Source organism: Dermacentor silvarum, chromosome 3, assembly GCF_013339745.2.
Source record: "Dermacentor silvarum isolate Dsil-2018 chromosome 3, BIME_Dsil_1.4, whole genome shotgun sequence".
NCBI classification, from domain to species: Eukaryota; Metazoa; Arthropoda; class Arachnida; order Ixodida; family Ixodidae; genus Dermacentor; species Dermacentor silvarum.
The window spans coordinates 180,184,292-180,206,113 of NC_051156.1; the positions used below are offsets into that span (position 1 = coordinate 180,184,292).

Below are 21,822 nucleotides of genomic sequence, written 5' to 3' on the forward strand. Positions count from 1 at the left end.
CACCTTCGAGCTCTGTATCGCTCCTCTGTGCTTTGGCCCGTTCGCCAACATGCTGGCCTGGTGCACTAATCACGCACTTCGATCACCGCTTGTGGTCGCCAGATGTTTGGACGCCGCTTTTGTGAGCCGTTTGGTGGAGGCGTGCGGGTGTGCTGACTCGCTTGTCCGCGTGCTGATGCTGCTTCTACTGTTGCTGCTGGAGTTGTCAGCGGCCCAGCTAACCCGGCGGCCTGGCTCGACGGTGACGTCCTCGTTCGCACAAGGCTTCGCCGGAAACGCTTTGCGCATCGCTGCTGCCAAACAACGCTGTCGTCGTTTGACACGTCTTGTCGCCCTGATCTGTGTGTGATTACAGGCGGAGCCGGCGACGACTCTGCCGGCGACAGCGGCGCTTCCTTGGGAGCTGGCGACGCTACGACGAAGAGTGACGGTCAGGAAACCGCCGCGGGCACCGGCTCTGCTGATGCAGGCGCTGGAGCAACCACGACGCCAGCGACGACCGCCAGCAACAGCGTGGAAGGCGGCAACGTCAAGGGAACGTATTTATTGCACAGCGACCATCCGCAAGTCGTCGTAACTGGCGTTATATTCGATGTCGAAGAAAACGAGGCTATACCGAAGAAACCAGATCAAGGCAAAGACGTAGACCTATTCGGCTCCCCACAAACTACCCCGAAACCCAGTGACGACGGCGACCACGCAGCCGCCACGGAGGCCCCCTCGACGACGACCACGACTCCCAGTGGTGGATCCGCTGAAGGATCGGCTGGTGGGTCTTCTGACGGAGCGGCTGGCGGGTCGTCTGATGGAGCGGCTGGCGGATCTTCTGATGGAGCGGCTGGCGGAACGTCTGATGGCGCGGCTGGTGGATCAGATGGTGGATCAGACGGTGGAGCGGCTAGCGGATCAGATGGTGGAGCGGCTGGCGGATCAGATGGTGGCGCGGCTGGCGGATCAGATGGTGGCGCGGCTGGCGGATCAGATGGTGGCGCGGCTGGCGGATCGTCTGATGGAGCGGCTGGCGGATCGTCTGATGGAGCGGCTGGCGGATCGTCTGATGGAGCGGCTGGCGGATCGTCTGATGGAGCGGCTGGCGGATCGTCTGATGGAGCGGCTGGCGGATCGTCTGATGGAGCTGCTGGCGGATCGTCTGATGGAGCGGCTGGCGGATCGTCTGATGGAGCGGCTGGCGGATCGTCTGATGGAGCGGCGGGCGGATCAACTGATGGACTACAGGCGGACACTCCCAGCAATGGCGACCACGATGCATCCACAGAGGCACCCGCTACTACGACAGCAGGGCACAGTGACGGGCCGGCTGACGTTCCGCAAGCGGACGCTCCCAGCTATAGCGACCACGATGCAACCACGCAAGCACCCGCTACGACAACGGCAGGACACGGTGACGAAAGCCCGGATGCTTCTGGAGGTAGCGGCGTTTTCGGCGGCTTCGGTGGCAGCACTGACGCCCCGGAGGACAAGACGGGTAACATCGAACGAGAGGAGATGACGACCACTACCTCCCAGCCCCCGGCCGATTGCGACGACTGCGCTGGAGACAGCACGACGACGGCGTCACCTCACGACGACACGACCCCGGAAGACCACGGCAATGGTGGTGGCAATGGTGGGGACGAGCACGGTGATGAAGCCACGACCACGACCACCGAGTCATCCGCAGGTGGAGGTCACGACGACGGCGGTTCCAGTGGAGAGGGTGGCGCTGATGGCTCCGGAGGTCACGACGATGGTGGAAACGGCGGTGGCTCGGACGGTGCCGGAGGTCATGACGATGGTGGAAACGGCGGTGGCTCGGACGGTGCCGGAGGTCATGACGATGGTGGAAACGGCGGTGGCTCGGACGGTGCCGGAGGTCATGACGATGGTGGAAACGGCGGTGGCTCGGACGGTGCCGGAGGTCATGACGATGGTGGAAACGGCGGTGGCTCGGACGGTGCCGGAGGTCATGACGATGGTGGCTCCAGTGGAGGAGGCGACCACGGAGATGGAGGTCACGGAGATGGAGGTCACGGCGATGGAGGACACGGTGATGCTGGTGGCGAAGGATCTCACCATCATCACGATTACGGAGGCCGGGTGCCCCCGTCCATAGAGCAGCTTCTTGCCGAACTCAGTCCGGACACGAGGAGGCAATACGAGATGGACCACGGGAAGAGTCCTGACACTAAATGAGTGGCGACAGGGAAATAGTTGATCCGCGAGACGTAAGCTTAAAAGTTCCGGTGCTCCTGCGTCGCTCTATGAGCTGACATGTGTGTTAAGTGACACCGGTATTTCCTCCCTCAATGTTTGTGTTGAAAAGCGTGAGATAAGGCAGCTACAACGTTTGAAAGATAATCATATTTTATGTAACAACACGAATCCAGTGCTCGATGCATTTTCTCGGCTCATTCCTCCCTATAGTGTCTCGCTTTGTTTTTTTTTTTTTCTGCTAGAGCCCATAGCCGGCTGACGTGGTTTATGTCGGTGTTCATTGTCAGTCATGGCGTCTTTAAGCACTAAGTCAACTGTCTGCCAGTTACATAGGTGATTCGATGACGCATCGGATCTTTAAAGCATTTCCTGTAGTAACCACGTACTTGGCGAACGTCACAGGTACTGTTGTTTGTTGTTAAGCAAAACAGCACTGAAGTATTGACCATACAGAAAAATGTACACATTTATCAATAATGAAGTGTTGTTGACACATGAATCTCTCGTTGAGTTTTTTTGTTTGATACGTCGTGTAACTCTTTCATCAATAAAGAGAGTTAACGATTTTAAAAGGTCTGTTATTTCGTGACTGCCCTTTTGCACGAAGACTCTCACGCATGACTTTTTTTCTGTTTGTCCAGATTGACGTGTTTTTATTTACATGCACTTAACTAAGTGCCTGTCACTACAAGTGAAAAACGTTATTTCTAGAGAACCTAAAAAGTCGCAAATTAGGTCGCACCTAGACACTGTTTGAAACGCAGCAAAAGCTACTATGTTATTCAAACATGACCAAATGCTCCGGGAGTAGCCTAGGTCCAACAGTTCTCTGGACCTGGGCTGTTCCCGGAATGGCTAGCCTGGTGTGTTCGACTATTACTGAAAACAGGTTCTGCAAACATGTACTTCTCCTACAAAAAAAAGGTCGTTGTTCAGATAGTACCTCTGTAAAATAGTGTAGTGAAAGTGGGCTGGAAGCCTCATCCATGCAAAAGTTGAAAAGAAGGCGTGCTGTACCCAAGAAAAGACGGTAAATATTTTTTTTTGTCGCTAGGCCCTCAGCTTCCTGAGTGGTTGCTAAGACTTGATGCAACTTCTCCCTTTGCGCTGCTCACCGAACAACATACTGCAACGACGCTATACGAAACGTTGGTCAAAGTGAAAACGAAGCTGCCTGCTTGTCGCTGAACAGTGTGTTTCGGCGGAAAAAGAAACAAAGGAGAGAGAAAAAAGAACAAACAAGAGCGATACAGGTAAACAGCAATGAGTACACAATACTCTCAATTGTGTACACTCTTTCCTAACCAGTTTTCTGTGTGTTCTCTTTCTGTGTCCCTGGTTACCGAGTTAGCGCATCCTCTCTTCAACCACTACCTCCTTTTGTCCCAACAACTCCCTCTCCCGGAGAGACCACCAACCCTCCTCAACCTCCCCACCTGCTTTTCCAACCCCTGTCTCCGATGCTCGAAGGTAAGCACTCCGAGCCTGCACTTATTTCTCTCTGTACTAACCCCATAACCCCGAGCGCAAGAAAAACACGCTCGAGCGCCGAGAGGCGACGAGCAGGTGATTGTGAAAACACACGGAGCACCGGAGTGCAGTGAAGACAAGGCTGTGCATCAGCGCGTTGCACGAACCGTTCTTTTTTTTTTTTTTTTTTTTGAAGTAGAGCACCATTGAGTAGCGAAGTTCCCCTGCATCCGCATGATTTACATATGCAAATATATTCGAGAGCTGAAATTTCTTCCACATTCAGTGCACGAGATCACTTACCGCTGGCATTGTAAGAATTATCTCGGTGTCAACTAGGGCGCTGCATCCTTGCAGTCATAGTTTTTTTCGTGTTTCTCGGTTTTTTTTTTTTTTTTGCTCCTAAAGAGCAGTTTGTGAACTTTCTTTTGACTAGGTTCCGGTAATTATGGCGTATTTTAACATTTTCTTGACATCGTAAACCTATTCTCTCTATTTTTATTGTTTTATTTGCAACATTTGGCATTATTTTGCAGTCTTTTTAATTTATCGCAGTGTGATCTATTCCGCCCCCCCCCCCCCCCCAACCCACGGGATGGGCACATACTCATCCCGTGGGCATGTGCCACATTTTTAAGGACTCAGCATCGATATCAACCTCTACAATATCCGAATTCGTAAGAATGCTTCAACAACGTAGTCATTCATACTATACGGTCGAAACGCCAAATGCTTTTAAAATGCGTTCAAAGATTGATACGAAGGCTTCCTGTGGTTTAGGGTTGAAACACTTCCTGAAATTTTTTATTCAATGTTTTTGGTGTACAATAGCCACCCACTGTATAGGTGCAGCTGGCGGGCATTTTATTTTTGTAAGTCTTCACCGTAGTCTTTCTCTGGGGGAGGATGTCTTTATTTGGGGAATACAGGATGGGGCAGGGCCATTGCACCTTTCGTCACCTAGGCCTGGGGTCCGTAACCTAAGGACCCAGTGAGTTGTATAAATTGTGCTGCTCCAGCATTTACAGTGGACATTCACCCTCTGTTGTGGCCCCTGTTCAGGAACGAGTTATACTCGATAAAGGATAGTACTAAGAGCTCCCAAGCTACCAACGAACCGGACAGGCAGTTATACGCGTTGGTGAGTGGGTGATAAGATGGTACGCCACTATACTGCAAGTTCTACATCAGGAGGACGTTCACATTTTATTTAAATAAATGTATCTGCTTCAGGGCGAGAATCACAAAAAAAAACAACAACTTTACAGTTGTTTCCACTGGACGAGAAACATGCGTGCAGTTTGACGAAGAAAAAAAAATGGCCACGAGGAATGAAGGAAGCGTTCCCCTCTCCCACCTGTAGTAGTAAAGTCGACAACAAATTTACGTACCATAGTGTGACGGCTATATTACTGTCTGTTCCTCATTCAGTGATAAATTGGACTGCATCGGTATTTAAGCTAGGACGCAATGACCTCCACTGACCGCCTTTTTTATTTGTTTATCTTATAAAGGACCGTGCTTACGGTGATGTTCCGTGACGGAGCAAGGAGGCTGCTCGGGTGCATCCCATATTGTTATTGGACGACTATCCATTACTCCTCTTTCCACAGCAATGCACAGACCTCGTAACCGATTCTGCAACTCCTCGTTGAGTTTCTCGTTGCAAACGACTTGAAACGAACGAAAAGCAGCGCTCACAAGAAGACGATGGCAGCGGCCGAAAAGAGACCACAGGGCTGTATGTGGTGTGGTCTCTGCCTCCGTCGCCATCTCCATGTGTGCGCTGTCCTGTTTGTTCAAAATGCACCCACAAGATCACGCATCCACTTTACCGACCGGAAACAGAGCTGCCCTCTCTCTCTCAACTATGGTCATTTACTTCAGACAAAAAAAAAAAAAACTTAAGCTGTAAAAAAAAAAAACTAACGCAGCAGAATGATGCAACGTAAGTAATGGGAAGTGAGCACGGCAAGGTCTGAGCAGCACTGAATTATTCTTCCTAAAGTATCACAAACCAACGCGCACTGCTATCAAGCAACCTTGCGAAACGTTGACAGCGAGTCTTGCTTCTTTCGATCTTTTTTTTTTTTCTTTTCTCGCAACACCGTAATCATAATCTTCAGGTGAACGCCGGCGCATCTTTTAGTTCACTTGTTTGCTTCCGCTGTATCTTTCCCCCTCAAGAACGAGCCTGTTTGCCCCGCAAAACCTCGCGACCACTACAGAACTCGAGATGGCCTGTTTCATCTTCGCTGGTTGCCCCTCAAGAAATGAGCACGCCGCATGCTTGCGAGCTCAGAAGTGAAACCTATGTTTGGACTTTCTTGGAAGGTAACCTCAAACGCGCAACACCGAAAAGAAAGAAACGAAAAAAAAGAAAGACGAGTACCGAACATTCAAAAGAAAAAAATAATAACATGAGCGTACAATGTTTCGGTGCGGGTCACCCGACAGAACCTTATATTCTCCATCCTACAAGAAGAAACGGGCAACCTCTCTTCTTTCTTGTTGACCCTTACTCCTGGAACAATAACAAAGTCAGAAGAGACAGAGGTGTGCGCGAAAGCTTGGAGGTTGTTGCGCGCACACAAACGCGCAGTAGTCGGTTGTTTGCTCCTGACACTGTAGGCTTACCCGCACGCAACCTGGGCTTGCGGCGAAGCCGACGCAATCTTTGCATCCCGGATGAGCTAGTTCACCGAGACATACGCAAGCAGCTGGTAATGACCGTGAGCTGGATATCGCTGTTCTCTTTTCTCTTTCTTCTTTTTGATTTTTTTCTTGTGCGTGTTTGTCTCTTAACCGTACGTTTGCTCGACACGAGACGCAAAATGAAAATTGAATGGTGGCTCAGACTTTGACGACAATGGGCGTCGAAAGGGACGTTACGCCATCGCCTCGCTAGACATTGAAGGCACCGTTGAGCATTCTAGAACCGATGAGAAATATAAAAAAGGAACAAATGTATCAAAGAAATAAATCTTTGTCGGAACGCAGAGCCATATTTTCGAAAGCCATAACTATACCTTACTATCAACGAGATTTCCAGCGTGGTGTAATATATTATGCATGCAGCCTGGTGTGTGCCTTAAGTAAGAAGAGTGTGGTGTTCGCTTTCTATATAGTTTGTTTGCGAACACGCTTAAGCTTTCTGGTTTCGCCTCCCGTTTCTAGCGATTTGTTTTGTGCGCGTCATAGGAACGGCTGCCGTGACGCATTTGCCTTTATGTAGAAACCGTACTCGTACAAGATAAAAAGGAAGCCGCGAGATCTCGACATAACGAGGCAGTTATCTCTGCCGATGCCTCGCAACGGGCTAAAAAAGCAAGAACAAGTAGTACAAGAGCGTCCCACCTCTATGCAAAAAAAAAGAAAGAAAGAAAAGAAGGCGAGAAAGAAGACTGAAAGAAACAAAGAAATGAGAGACAAATTGCTAAATAAAGAACAAACGTTGTGAAACTTAGGGCACTCGAGACTTTCTTTTTTCTTATCTGAACAAAATTAAAACAAGCAAGAATAAATTATAAATGCTTATTATATATTTCAGTGAAAAACTATATAGCTTTCTATCTTTTCTTTTCTTTTTTTTAAGTCAAGTGTGTACGTAAGTCTCCTAACCACACAGCTAAGTACAGGACGCGGTAGGCGTACCAGTGAACAAAATAAGTGGTAATTAAATACGTGTCAGCGGTACCCTGATATTTATGCAATGCGATTTTGTTAATTTGACCCACATAGTCGTTTCTCGCGTCCCTTGAGTTCGCTGGTACTATGACGTAATTCTACCGGAGCTGTTGAAGATCGCGCTACAGTCGCTATAACGTTTTCTCCCTTCCTCTCTTTTTTTTCTCTCTCTCTATAGATTGCACTAGGAGATTAATGAAATGCACGATGGCCGTCACTGCCGTGCAGAGGCGGTGGGCGAGCCCGTTTCCCTTAATCTCAATTCGCACAATCGTTATTCTTTGTTAGCGAGAGCCATTAATTCCACGCGTTCTCTCGTGCAGTGCGTTGCTTCCAAACAAGCTTGATTATTTTCCGAGTGCCGCAGTAGTGGACCTTCTTTCTTAGTGATTTTCCTTTCTTTCGCTCTTTCTCTGAAAGGAGTTTAGGAAGAATAATACGAAGTTAACGCCTTAACGAAGACGTATTCCTCGCGCACGATCGGCCTGGTTCCCGGTCGCTCACAGGGAAACCTGAGCTAACGCTGCAACTACGGCTGTCGCAATTTGCCTCGTGAAAAGACACGCCAGGCTCTTGTGCAGCTTCGGTTATTTAGTTTACCTTTAGTCTCACTTAGCGTATCCTTTTATGCAGTGGCTTAACTTAAGCGATACTAAGCAGCGGCAACATGGAACGAAATTTTTCGACGCGCTTTCAGTACGGTGGTGCCGTGCATCAGGAGCCTCCGTTTCGCGTCGCACGATGACCGTGGTCTAAATAACTACGGATGTAATTTCTTCGGTGTGGCTACTGTAGCTTTATGCGTGGGTACGCACTTCAGTCATGAAGTTGGCGAATGTATTGCAAGGTACAGAACTAACGCACCTAAAATACGCTGGAAATGCATTGCATGCTATGGTCGATCAAGTTATGGTTTCAGCATGTACAGGGTCGACCACATCTAAGGTGAACACCTCATTAGTATTCAAGCCGGTAAAACTACAGCGTTTATTCTACTTCACGAGTGAAATGTTCGTTATACGATGTGTAATCATGGTGTAGATAAACACAATAATGATTTTTCGAATTATGTACTGAACATCCGCTTCTATGATGTCTTGAATTCTAATGAGGTGTTCACCTTGATGTGGTCGACCCTGTACGTACGCACCTTCCACCTTTTGAAACCTGCTGAAGCTTCGAAGTTTTCAGAAGGAATGAGTGTGAGCTAGGCGTTTTGAAGATACGTTCACGGCATGCGCGGAGGTATCAGCGAAATCAGCGTCATCTATCCCTTCCAACCCTTTATGTAACCCGCATAACTGGTGGCAAAGCATACTTGTTGGAAGAACCCAGCACCTTATTATGTACTCTCATTAACTACTGCGTTTTCACAAATGGATCCCACGTTGAGGTGGAATGCACACTTGGCTGGAGAGACGGACGTAGAAGTTCGTCTCTCCAGAAGGAAAGGTACGGCCCATTTGTGAACGAAGCGCAGGTATAGAAACACAAAAAAGTAAGACGATCAATATTAACTGGAAACGTAAAGGGACAAAAGCGCGAAAAACGGAAAAGTGCGGACTTCCATTAGACGCAAGCCAAACGAAGTGCATTAACGTAGGAGCACAGCTTCGTCAGTATTATACTTACGGTGTGACGAAAAAGTACATTCAGGTTTAGGTCACTTAGAGTTCTTTCTGTCGAAATTCATGCTTCGTCACCTTCAAGTGGCAACGACATCGTGTACTTTCTGTCACACGATGCTAATTACACTTTCTTTTTCTCTCCGTCTCTCTCTCTCTCTCTCTACCCTTCCTCACCAACCCCCTCATCTCTCCTTCCAAACCCACGCGCGCTTCCTTCAATCGACCAGTGTGCAACGTCGATGGCGTGCTCTACCGGAGCGGCGACCCCATCCCCACGGAGGACCCGTGCGAAACATGCAAGTGCCGTCCACCTGGTTTCGCCTGCACGCTCCGCGAGTGCGAGGTGAGGCCCAACTGCAAGGCTGTCCGCCGAGAGGGTCAGTGCTGCCCGGAGTACCACTGCGGTGAGTCAGCTGCGTTTGCTTTTCACAAACACGCGCTCACACGCCGCTTCTCTGAAACGACGTCAATAAAAGGCGGTTTCGAGGGGGAAAAAAAAGATATCGTGCATATATATCCTCGGGCGGACATTGTTTTGCTCGCGTATGATGTCAGCGGCGTCGAACGCGCCTCTGCGTTCACTTCTTTCTTTCTTTCTTTCTTTCTTTCTTTCTTTCTTTCTTTCTTTCTTTCTTTCTTTCTTTCTTTCTTTCTTTCTTTCTTTCTGTTTTCATTGGCAGTGCGTTATTCAGGGAGATTACTACTGGCAAAGTCAATTTCGTCTTTTTATTTCTCTTTTTTTTTTTTTACCGTTCTGTATTGTCTGAGGAGCGAAAGAGCGTTCAGCTCGGAACAAACTGAACATGCCTAACAACGCCTGCGCTTCCCAGGAACCAGGCGTTCAATACGTTTCGGCGCTTTTTTTTCCTATATCGCTTTCGCTCTTCTATTTCGTACCATTACTGACAGTACTTTAATGGATTCGCAGAACACGGCGCCCGCTCGATAACATCAGGATGCATACCGCTGTCTGTAAACGTGTACAGCTCCGGCTGCTCTTACCAACTCTGCCGTTTGCATAACGCATTGCTGCAGGCGTTCACACGTTTTACGCTGCAGCCTTGCAATTAACGGATAAGCTGACACTAGGAGTTCTAAATAAAAAATGTATTGGCTATTTTAAAGCATTCATCCCCGTTGACAAGTTATATAAACAGCGGTGCGCACTTATTCTGATGCAATCCGAGGCATGCTTTATAAGGCATTTTTAAACGGGCCTAGTAGACCAGAAGATGAATACAATTTCAAGAAAGTAGCACTTCAGTGTCAACTACCACCTTAATTTGGTGTATTAGCCGCATTTATTTATTTATTTATTTATTTATTTATTTATTTATTTATTTATTTATTTATTTATTTATTTATTTATTTATTTATTTATTTATTTATTTATTTATTTATTTATTCTGGTAGCAGGCGGGATAGGAAACGCGCCAGCATTTCACTGTGCCGGTATAGGATTATTTTGCTCGTTATTATATTGGTTTCTTTTGCATTGCTGCCGTAAAATAAAGATCCTGCGCCAGCGGATAATTGTATAGCAATACTTTCCTACAGCCACTGTGCTTTCGTTTCTGTGCCCTTCGTCCATCATGATCCAGTCAAAAGTTTCGACACTCGTCTGAGCATTTCACATTAACACAAAGTTCCTCCCAGTAGACACGGCAGTGGCACACCTTAAAGCTATAGCTACGCCAGCTAGCCTGAGAGAGGCTATAACCGCGCGATAAACAAGACTTATACGCAACTGCTGAAGTACCTGAACATGCGGCAACTTCCAACTAAATCTTGCTATTCTATCAGGTCCTGGCCTATAACAATGTTTTCAACTCACGAGCCAACTCAGTCAGATGAAAGTAATGTTCTTGATCGAGCTCACATTTACGCACCTACTTCTTCTTTACTAAAACCCCTTGAAACGTGACGCGTTATTAAAAAAAAACGCTCGTTCGATTATGTGTAGGTGCTCATTATCACTGTAATGCCCAACGTGTCATTTACGCTACAACGAGTTTGATCCCTAATCAAACTCAGGCGCATAGCCCGCAGTAGCGTCTTTGATAAGCTGAAGCGAACTTTCAACTGCGGATGGTTAAGCGGACCAATTACTAAATAAATGATTACTACACTAATTAGGTTAGAACTCAAATAATGTTGGATTGCTTTTTTCTGCACCCATGTACACCATCCTTGACAATAAATAGAGGTGAGCGAGTTGTTCTAATTTTCCTCCACGTGGAACTGTGTTTGAAAATTGCAGGCGGTTTCAGAATGCCGGGGCGGTTAGGGTTAATCCACGGCTCTCAACGTTGCAGTGTCTGTCAAAGGCACAGATGTTGCTTTGGAGCATAAAACCGAATCAATGAATCAATCTCGACGCTAAGCTCACTTGTATCACGTGGTATCGCGCAGGCTGCGAGCAGGACGGCCAGTTCTACAAGGATGGTGAAGTGGTTCCCAGCCCGCAGAGCCCGTGCTACGTGTGCTACTGCCAGGGCAGCTCCATCAGCTGCTCCCTGGTCGCTTGCCAGTTCCGAGGCGACTGTGAGCCGCGATACGTGGACGGCGAGTGCTGCCCGCGCTACGACCACTGCCCGCCCACAGGTACGGGAAGGGGCATTTGCTTTAATATTCCACACTCGTCGAACAATGCGTGTGTCAGGCTGGAGCCAGCGTTTTAGACAAAGGGACTCGCATTCGTCAAGCCAGCAACTGGCCCCTTGTCGAAAGGGTGGCGTGTGTGTTCCTTCCAATTTCAATGTCTTTTTATTGTGTGCGTGTGTGTGTGCGACAGGGTTATTAATGTATGACCAGTGCACAATTGCGCTGTGTCTATAGCGTGGTAGTTCGAGCCATGTGTTCGTGACTGTGTGTGCTTATGTTTTTCCTGTGTGTGTTTCCTTCGCTGTCGAACATGGTGTGTGGTGTGTGTGTGTGTGTGTGTGTGTGTGTGTGTGTGTGTGTGTGTGTGTGTGTGTGTGTGTGTGTGTGTGTGTGTGTTATATGGCTGCGAGTCGTTCAAATCACTCTGCGTAGAAGGCTTTGTGCGCACGAGCTGTGGGTCCGCGGATACTATACGGAAAACGGAGAGTCTTAGCTCAGCCTCGAATAACGCAACGTTCGCTGAGATTTGAACCCGGTTTCTTCGGGTTTGAGAGCCAAAGCTTTAAGCGCTCGCCTACGGTGCCAGAGTAGCTCTGCGGTGGAAATAATAGATGCTTGTATGTGTATTCTTCCGGATAATGATGACAGTGCTGCATGTATTGCTGTGGGTCTGAGCTATTGCAGTTCATGTTTTAGTCGTATACGTGTAGCTTTCATCAAAAGATTATAGGACTGCGTTCTCCGCCTCATGACGATGGCAAAAGAACGAACAGGGTGTCAACGCCGGAACGAATAAGCAAAGGAAGACAAGGAACCATGAAGTGTATTAGAAAATAATATTCCGGAGGATCATTAACAGATCTGCCAGAGGAACAGCGTGCACTCAGGTGCTTCAATGTTATTACATTATATGACCCAGCTGTGCATAGGAGCTGCGCTACTTTCTTTTTTTCTGGCTTGCTGCTATACCAGAGGATACGATCATAGCGAGATCGACGGATAAATCATGAATGCCACTGAGCAACTAGGAAGACATATTTGGTTTCTTTTTGTGCTGCCCGCACGAAAATGCATGTTATTCTGGTGTATTCCCTGCAAGATCACGTCTGTCGCTCCTGGACTCGGCTTCACTTATCAGAATCTGCGAGTAAACTGTGCGGTCTCTAATACGATCGACTCCGAACAATTTCTTTTTAAAACCCGCCTCTGAAACTTGTGATCGTGTACAAAAGAGCATCAGACGAGCACGACATCTCGAACGAAATGCGAAGAGATTAGAAAAAAGAAGGTAATTACAAAGAAACTAGTGAAATTCACCGTGAGAGAATGCAAGGGTCGCACTGAAAGTGTGAGCAAATTTCCGTGTACGCATAAAGCTGAAACAGTGTGCATGATGCCGTAGCTCATTGCACGTAGCTGTACTGCTACCCTTACAGAGTCTGGCATGAAAAGGGGCTGTACTGTGATGTGCTATAGCTGCGCCTTGTGAGCACACGACGCCAATATCGGGCACCTGTCCTCTCAGTTACTGAAAGAGAGCAACTCTCCAGTCGAGATGAAGCGGCTCCACGCGTCTGGCTCTCCGCTTTATATTCTAAGAAAACTGATACAGACCATCAGATCGCAGTATAGTACCAGCTGCTCCGATAGACAGTCACTTCTTCAAGCAATTTTCTAATTCATTTTTTTACTAAAGGTATGTCGAAAATTTAATTCTGGCATTTTACGTGCCAAAACCACGATATGATCACGAGGCACGCCGTAGTGAGGGACAACGGCTTAATTTTGACCTCCTGAGGTTCTTTAACGTGTACCCAATGCCCGGCACACGGGTGTTCTTGCATTTCGCTACCATCGAATTGCGGCCGCCGCGGGCGGGTTTTGATCTCGTGACCTCGGGCGCTACACCAAAGCCACTACGTCACCATGATGCGTGAGAAGGTATTTCTCTCAGTCTATGCCACATTCGAGTTCGTCCCACACAATCACTTTTCTGTGAGTGTCTCTGAGTTGTATTGTGACATCCTCTGTAATCGAATCAGAAAAAAAAAACTCAAGTACGCTTTTAAACCAGCCGGGATAGATTGAACAGCTAAGACAGCTCCACTGTTGCTCTATTTTATTTCGATCTTACCTGTCGAGATGCATTAGTTCAAGAAATACTCACTGAGCGTCTTATTTTGCTCCAATAATCGCAGAGGACCCATTGAGCACCACAACCGTCCAACTGCCATGGTCGCCCTTCACGAGCCCGCGCACGACGGGCAGGTTCTTCACCACGCGGTTCCAACCGACGACGATTCCCGGTGCCGGCCTGTCCACCCACGTTCCTGGTGGAAGCACGAAACATGGCGTTACGCGCTTCGAACCGACGGCCGTTCCTGGTGCTGGCTTGTCCAGCCGTGCTCCCGGTGGAATCACGAAGGATGGTGTGCTGATTACACGGACCGCCTTCCCAACGTCCACTGAGTCTACGAGAACCACTGAGCGTATCAACCCGGAGCAGACTGCTTTCCCCAGCTCGCTGTACGACGACTTGTCTTCCCCGCAACCTGTTCCTGACGTCACCAACCCTGTGAAGAGGTATACGACTCACCTGCCACCACCAGAAGAAACACAAGCCACCGCCGGCGCTGCAGGCGGAGCGCAGAGCACCGACTCCGTGAAGCCACTGGACGCTGCCGTGCAGAGTCAGGACGTTGATGACAAGCTCAAGTCGACAGTGGGCAAGGACGCTACTGAAACCTCTGTTGCAGTCGGCGGCAACAATGAAGGGTCTCGCACCGTCACACGGCACATTCTCCCTGCAACCATTGTGCCTGGTGCAGCAGTTCCCGTGGTTCCAGCCGTGCTCCCAGAAGCGGGACCAGTTGTGATCGCCAACGTTCCTGTTCACCCAGTGGTCACAACTGTCGGGCTCGGAACTGTTCAGCCGACCGTCACCGGAACTGTGTTGCATGTTACTGGAGATGTCGGGGCGACACAGGGCACCGGGTTACCAGGAACAGCAGCAGCGGGTGGAGCCCTCGCCACGTCTGCCGGCACCGTTGTAGGAGGAGCTGAGCATTCTGGAACTGCCCTTGTTGATCAAACCAACCAGGGCGCTGCGGTCGACACTGCTGCAACCACGAGTGCTTCAGTCGGAGACGCTACACACACCCTGGCAGGTGGCGACGCCACAACTCACGACGGCGCTTCCTCTCCAACAGTCACTGCTACTTCCGAGCTGACCAACGGTGCTTCCACCACAGGTGCAGTAACGGATGCTTCATCAGTAACAGCAGCAACCAACAACGGTGCAACCGCTGACACTCACGTTGACACTACCGCTATGGGTGACGTTCAGGCTAGTGGTGATAGCACGAGCCACACAGACGTTGCGCTGGACAGCCACTCTGGCGGAATGGACCACACTGATGCCACTTCTGGCATGCCTACTGGCAGCGGAATTCAAGTAATGGTGACAGCAGGCGGCCAGACCGATGGGGCCGATCACACTACACCGGAAACCGTTACTGCTTCGCAGACACTGAGCCCAGACGCTGCATCCTCCTCTTCGAAGGAAACCACTGTCACTTCGGGCTCAACTGACGCTACCAGCACCATAGCAGGAAACGTCCCAGACGCGACTGCCACTCACATGGCGGAAGCCGGTACAGCTGAAGCCACCGATCTCTCTTCTGGCACTGACGCTAGTAGCACGGCTGGACATCAAAGCGACGCCCATGCTGGGGACACTGCAACCACAGGCAGCGATTCTACTCCTCCACTCATGCTAGCCGATGCCGCCCCTCCATCGGCTTCTGGTGACTCCTCTGCGGCAAGTTCGACCGATTCTACACCAGGCACGACTGCTGGCGACGCAGCCTCTGCAGTGACTTCGGGTGATGCTGCTCCAGCAACGACTTCCGGTGACGCTGCTCCAGCAACGACTTCCGGTGATGCTGCTCCAGCAACGGCTTCCGGTGACGCTGCTCCAGCAACGGCTTCCGGTGAGGCTTCCGGTGACGCTGCTCCAGCAACGACTTCCGGTGACGCTGCTCCAGCAGCGGCTTCCGGTGACGCTGCTCCAGCAACGACTTCCGGCGACGCTGCTGCAGCAACGACTTCCGGTGACGCTGCTCCAGCAACGACTTCCGGTGACGCTGCTCCAGCAACGACTTCCGGTGACGCTGCTCCAGCAACGACTTCCGGTGACGCTGCTCCAGCAACGACTTCCGGTGACGCTGCTCCAGCAACGACTTCTGGTGACGCCGCCCCAGCAACGACTTCCGGTGACGCCGCCCCAGCAACGACTTCCGGTGACGCCGCCCCAGCAACGACTTCCGGTGACGCCGCCCCAGCAACGACTTCCGGTGACGCTGCCCCGGCAACGACTTCCGGTGACGCTGCCCCGGCAACGACTTCCGGTGACGCTGCCCCGGCAACGACTTCCGGTGACGCTGCCCCGGCAACGACTTCTGGTGATGCTTTCCCTGCAACGACTTCCGGTGACGCTGCCCCTGCACTTACTTTGGGCGAGGCCGCCTCTGCGCCTGCCTTGGGTGATGCTGCCACTACACCGGCTTCCAGTGAATCTACCACCGCAACCAGCACTGGAGACTCCGCGCCAGTAACCGCAACCGGTGATTCCGCCCCAGTGACATCGGGTGATTCTACACTTGCAACGGGTACTGGTGAATCTAGCCCAGAAACTACAACTGGTAACTCAGCCACGTCAAACACAGCCGAGGTTTCGGTCTCGGCAGCAACTGCTGGTGACTCTGCATCTGGAAACGGAGACATCAACCCTACTTCCGGCCTTGCCAACTCACCTGATGTTACTACAGGAAGCATTTCTGCTGTTGGGCACGATGATTCGGCGACACCGACTACTGTGACAAGCGTTGCTGATCATGCCAGTGAAACCACCCCCACGTCGACCTCAGGTTCCGATGCCAGCAGTGAACCTGCTCCTGCTTCTACAGAAAGCTCTACTGGGAGCGCAGGCGCTGATTCAACAAAGGGCGACGCTACAACTACTGCTAGTCCTAGTTCAGGTATGGAACCCGGCCCAGCAACGTTTGAAGGCCGAGGCTCCGTTCAAGACGGAGAAGTTGGTTCCGGTTCTAGTGATGCCACACCAGTTCCCCCTGCGTCTTCGGAATTGACTACGCCAGCAGCTGGTCCTTCCCCTTCCCTCACTGAAGAAAAAGCTATCGAACAAGATAGCAGCAGCGAATCAAGTGCTATGAAACCAGCAGAAGAAGGAGCCGGCCAAACAACGACCACGGCAGGATTAGCGGTACCAGAGGCTGGTTCGGCCACTACGGGAGCTGAATCAGTGACGCCATCATCAACCGAGGCGGTGGCTTCCGGAGAAAGCCAACCAAGCACGCCAGCTCCAGCTGCAGAGGAACATCCTCTCGGTGATGAGCCTCACCACGACGAAGGCGCGGTCGAGAGTACCGAGGCTCCCAAGAAGGAAGACGAGCCAGCTACTGACGCTCCCGCCTCTGCACCCGTTGACGAGCACCCACAGGGTGACGCCCCAGTTGTTCCCGAAGTCAAGACTGAAGAAAACGAAGCTGTGCCACCCAAGGACAGCAATGAATCCGGCGCGCCGCAGCGGGAAGAGAAATCGAACGACGTCTCAGACAGCGCGGGCCACGATGACTCAACCACACCAGCAGATCAAGGACCGACACCCGATGCTTTCGGAGCCGGCAGTGGAGCCGACAGCACATCATCTGCGGCGCCAAAGAGTGAGGACACCACCATGTCTGAAAACGTAGAACGTGAACAGCATCCAGGAGGAGAACCAGATGCTACAACCACACAGCCACAGGAAACGCCCACAACTACGGCCGAAGCACCGCACCATGACGAGGACGATGACTCCGGCAGAACGCCAGTCACTGAGACGCCAATTGTGCCGGAGGAGGCGCACACAGTATCACCAGACAACGAAGGAGAGAAACCCGAAGCGTCCACTGAGCCCCCTCAGAACGATGCACCTCCACATGACGAGGCAACTCCAGGTGACAGCGCTGCGCCACACGACAACGGAGCGGCTCCGGGTACCACTGCCCCAGCCGAAGGAGCGAGCGGTGGGGATTTGCCGCCCGTTGGTGCTGCTCCCGCGGCGCCAGAACCAGCCCCAGAACCAGCCCCAGAACCAGCCCAGAACCAGCCCAGAACCAGCACCACAACCTGCACCACAACCTGCACCAGCGCCAAAGCCAAGTGGTAGCAATGGAGGCGGCGCTCACGGCCACGAGCACAAACCACATGTACACCACGATTACGGAGGAAGGGTTCCTCCCACGATTGAACAGCTTCTGGCACAGCTGAGCCCGGACACAAGGCGGCAGTACGAGCTGGACCACGGGATTATTTCCAAGCCGTCCGGTGAAGAGCCACCCGCGCACGGAGGCGACGAAGGTGCTCATGGCGGCAGCGATGCCGAAGCTCCCGCCGGTGGCGCCCCCATGCCTTCACCAGGCGAGTCTGAGCACGAGCAGCCACCAACCACAGAAGGCCCGGCAGTCGACTCAGATGCTTCCGGTTCCGACAGCGACGTCCTGGGCGCGAGGCCTCCGAAGTCGGAAGACGAAGGCGGCTCAAAGCCGGCCGACGGTGACCACGCCACTCCGGCCTCCAACTCTGGTGACAACCAGCCAGATGCCACGACGCCCTCGTCGGGAGACGCCAATGGAGTTTCGGCGGGAGCTGGGCACGATGGTGATGATGCTTCCGCTTCTGGAGACGGAGCCCACGGCGCAGGTGGCGATGAGGATACGAAGACTAACGAGGTTACCGACGCTCCCAAGGCCACCGAATTCCCAACTCGTTACACAACGACACCGGCGCCTGCTCCTGCCGGCGGCGATGACCACCACGATGACGGCACGACAGAAGCGGCGCCTTCAGCTGCCGCGGGAGCTGATGCGAGTGGCAGCTCCAACGGACACAAGGACGAACCTTGCGGTGACGGCGCCGCTGCCAAATCGCAAGACACCACCGAATCCAGGACGCACGATCCAATCGTCCAGTTGGTGAAGGCTGGCATTCCTGACTTGCACCTCGACGGTGCCGAGCCCCACAGAGACCGAAGGCGCTCTGAGCGGCGGGCTCACTGAGGCGACTAGGAGAGGTATGCCCCGAGTTGTCCGATACTCTCCGTTGTGAATCTCCCTGTGGTGTGGCGCGTGATAACTGACGCTGCTGTCAGATGGAGAAGAAAATGTATTGATAATGTAAGGGCATGATGGTTAAATTTGAACCGTAAACTGTGCTCTGAGCGATGAATTGGAGCTTCATACTTAGCAATAACTTAACCCCGCTGTGATCCCCATCATTTAGGAAAAATGCCACTAGGAATGTTAAAGGTGTCATCGAGTGCAGTACTATGCGCGGAACATTTCCGAGCCTTAAACTGCGAGCGACTTTGTCCGCAGTCCAACTGCAGGCATCGTGAGGGCGTTCGTTCGTTCTCTCTAGAAGTACTTCTGTAGTCAAAGGCCCACATTCGGTTACGGAGATTTACAACGAACAATACCTGGCAACTCACGGCGATGCCTCGCACATCCAGGCACTGTGATGCGCACATCATCGGCGCCCTGAGTGTCGTCCATCCAATGTACATACTCGCTGGGGGTGCGGGTCATAAGCTGGGGGAACAAGCCGAGGCGCCACATGTGCGTCTTGGCGTGGTGGCAGCTACAATTCTGCATCGCAGAAAGATGACACGCCAGCAGTAAGGAAAAATTGAGGGAGTGTAAAACGTAAGTCCATTTTTTTTTTACATACACTCACGAATAATGGAAGCTTATGCTACAAAACGAACTTAAAAAAAAGGAAATTCATGCGGTTAAGCCGTTACCTTAGCGATGATTTTGCACGCATGATCCCAACATTGGACTGCACTAAATCAACGACAGCTACGTACCGAGCGCTGAGCATCCACATAGCTCATGTATATGAAATGCGCATCGCTGCCGCTTTTTTACTGACAGTAGGCGGCGCTCCGATATCGATAATCAGGAGAAGAAAAAAAAAATAAGTGTAGCTGCAAGTTGAAGAATCTGGCATTGCGAAATTGATGAAGAAGCTATGTGGTACGCAGTCGTGCTGGAATCGGCTAGCTTTACTGCAAGTATATTGCTCAGTTCTCCGCAGCGGATGAACTACTGCATCGGCGTATCCTACTTAAGATAAGCAGGGTGCAAATGTACTACGTGAGAGTGAATGAGCCGAGTGAAACATGCCTTAACGCCAAGTGCAATTGACGAGATAGACCAGCGCGGGGCTTAGCTCAATGCGACGGGAGGCGGCACGACGTCTTTCTGCGGTGAATCGCTTTGGGGCACAGTCGGGGGGTCTGGAGGCATCCTGTGTCTACACTTTTCATCTGTTATTATTTTTTCCCTTTTATTATTATTATTATATTATTATTATTATTGTTTTACATGGTTCAATCATCCACTGTTCAGCGAGGCTGGTTATGTATTATTGGTGTGCTGTTGCCAATAAACACCTTTCTGAACGGTTTTGTTAAAAAAAAAGCAAGTGTGTCTTGTGTTCACTTCTTCTTGGTGGTTGATCCGTGATGCAAGATACGATTGCCGAACAATCATGTTGGGTAGTAATATTACAACAGAATCTAGAACAATGAAATATATAAGCAGTGCGGGCTCATAACAATACACATCGCGAAGAAGCGAAGACTTTGGCCCTTGCCCTAACCGCCCGCTCTCCAAACGAAACAAACTTCAGCAGCAAATGCTACGAAAAATAGCCAGCCCATCTCTGAATTCGGTTTTAGCTTGTTTAACAGATAAGCAGGGCCCCGCAAGACTGCATAAACGTGCGTTATATAAAAGGCGGTACACAAAAAAAAAGACAACGGAAGCTCACTACAGAAACATACGTTTCGTAAAACTAACGCTTAGCTTGGACACCTTCACTAATAATGAAGGCAGTACAACTGCAGCGGTCGTTTGGCTTTATTGGGAGAAAGCAGTCATCTACGCATGATCTACGGGTCTTCCTGCCATCCATCAGCTGTAATCAATTGTGGAACACAAAGTAGGTGACCTCCTTAAGAAAACTACAAACTGTGTGATGTGCGAAGAGCGCTCACGAAGCCGGAGAGCGATGCCCGGCGCACGCAACGTAAGTAAATGATTTATTTAGACCATGGCATTTTGACCAGTACCGGGAGATAACGGGAAATTTAACTGATTGCTGCAGAGAGGAAGTAAAAATAACAAGGAGAACAAAAAAGAAAAATCAGAAACAGCTGCGTAACAAAAAGGCGCAAGAACATGAACAGCATAGAGATATTTACGCCCGTGGTGTGGGACCATATACCCACTCTGTTCCACACCACGTGGGTGTGTACATTACACAATGAAGAACATCACAACATGAACAATACAAAGGAACAATGGGAGGCACTGCTGTTCAGCCTGGCACTTGAAGACCAGCTCAGGCTGGTCCGAAGGGCAGAGACGATGGCAAGGCCCAGCTGGACCATGGACTAGGGGCCCCGACCATTTGCGCCGCCCCGCCTTCAGGGGCAACACAACTTCTATAAGTGCAAATAAAGTTTATTCTCTATCTCTCTACACCTGTCTGTGCAATACACGTGAACGGCTTGTATTGGCAGAGCCGGGGGAAGCTATGCCATTATGTAAGTGTCCACTAATTGGGACTGCTCATTACGGCGCGTACTGATTGTATAAAACAGGAAGCCGCTAGGGCAGGCACGAATCGTCACCGCTGACTCTCAAGCTTTATACACTGAGCTCGCGCTGAGATGGACAGTCCACTTGGTGGACACTTACAGAAATACCTCCCCTGCAAAGGGAATGTGATGGCCTGACTTCTGTCCTTCTCGGCTTCACGTTGGCGTATTTTCCTGATTTGGAACGACTAGGCCCGCGCCAGTCTACAAACGTGCCCCGATACCAACGCACCACCTTACCACGATACCAACGTATACCAACGTACCACAAAATTGGCTATCGAGTGTGGCGAGCCGACGAGTGAAGGTAAGGATTCACAAAAACCAGCATCCACTGTCTGCGAAATCTGCTAGTTCCGCACCGCGAGTCCAAACGCGCGAAAATAAAGGTTAATGTGACTATATATTTAAAAAATTCTGTTTTATTTTGATAACTTCCGAATATCGAAAATTATTAACAACCACGTGTATATTATATTCCAACCCTCT

General features: G+C 50.5%; 2 protein-coding genes across 2 annotated transcripts in view; both read left to right on the plus strand.

Moving 5' to 3' along the window:
• LOC119446158 (mucin-19-like) overlaps positions 1–17,962 on the plus strand; it is an 84,690-nt gene extending 66,728 nt beyond the window's left edge. The window contains exons 4-6 of the mRNA XM_037710514.2: positions 9,227–9,403; positions 11,412–11,603; positions 13,802–17,962. Coding sequence (XP_037566442.1) covers positions 9,227–9,403; positions 11,412–11,603; positions 13,802–17,835 — 4,403 coding nt within the window. The 3' untranslated portion in view covers positions 17,836–17,962. The remainder of the gene's footprint in view (positions 1–9,226; positions 9,404–11,411; positions 11,604–13,801) is intronic.
• Positions 17,963–18,073: 111 nt separating this feature from the next.
• Positions 18,074–18,724, plus strand: LOC119445056 (mucin-1-like). Its single transcript, XM_037709383.1, has one exon. The coding sequence runs from the start codon at positions 18,074–18,076 to the stop codon at positions 18,722–18,724; it is 651 nt and encodes a 216-aa protein (XP_037565311.1).
• Positions 18,725–21,822: the final 3,098 nt, after the last annotated feature.

Coding starts and splice junctions, on each gene's coding strand:
- LOC119445056 (XM_037709383.1), top strand. CDS start 18,074: ATGCCTTCACCAGGCGAGTCTGAGCACGAGCAGCCACCAACCACAGAA.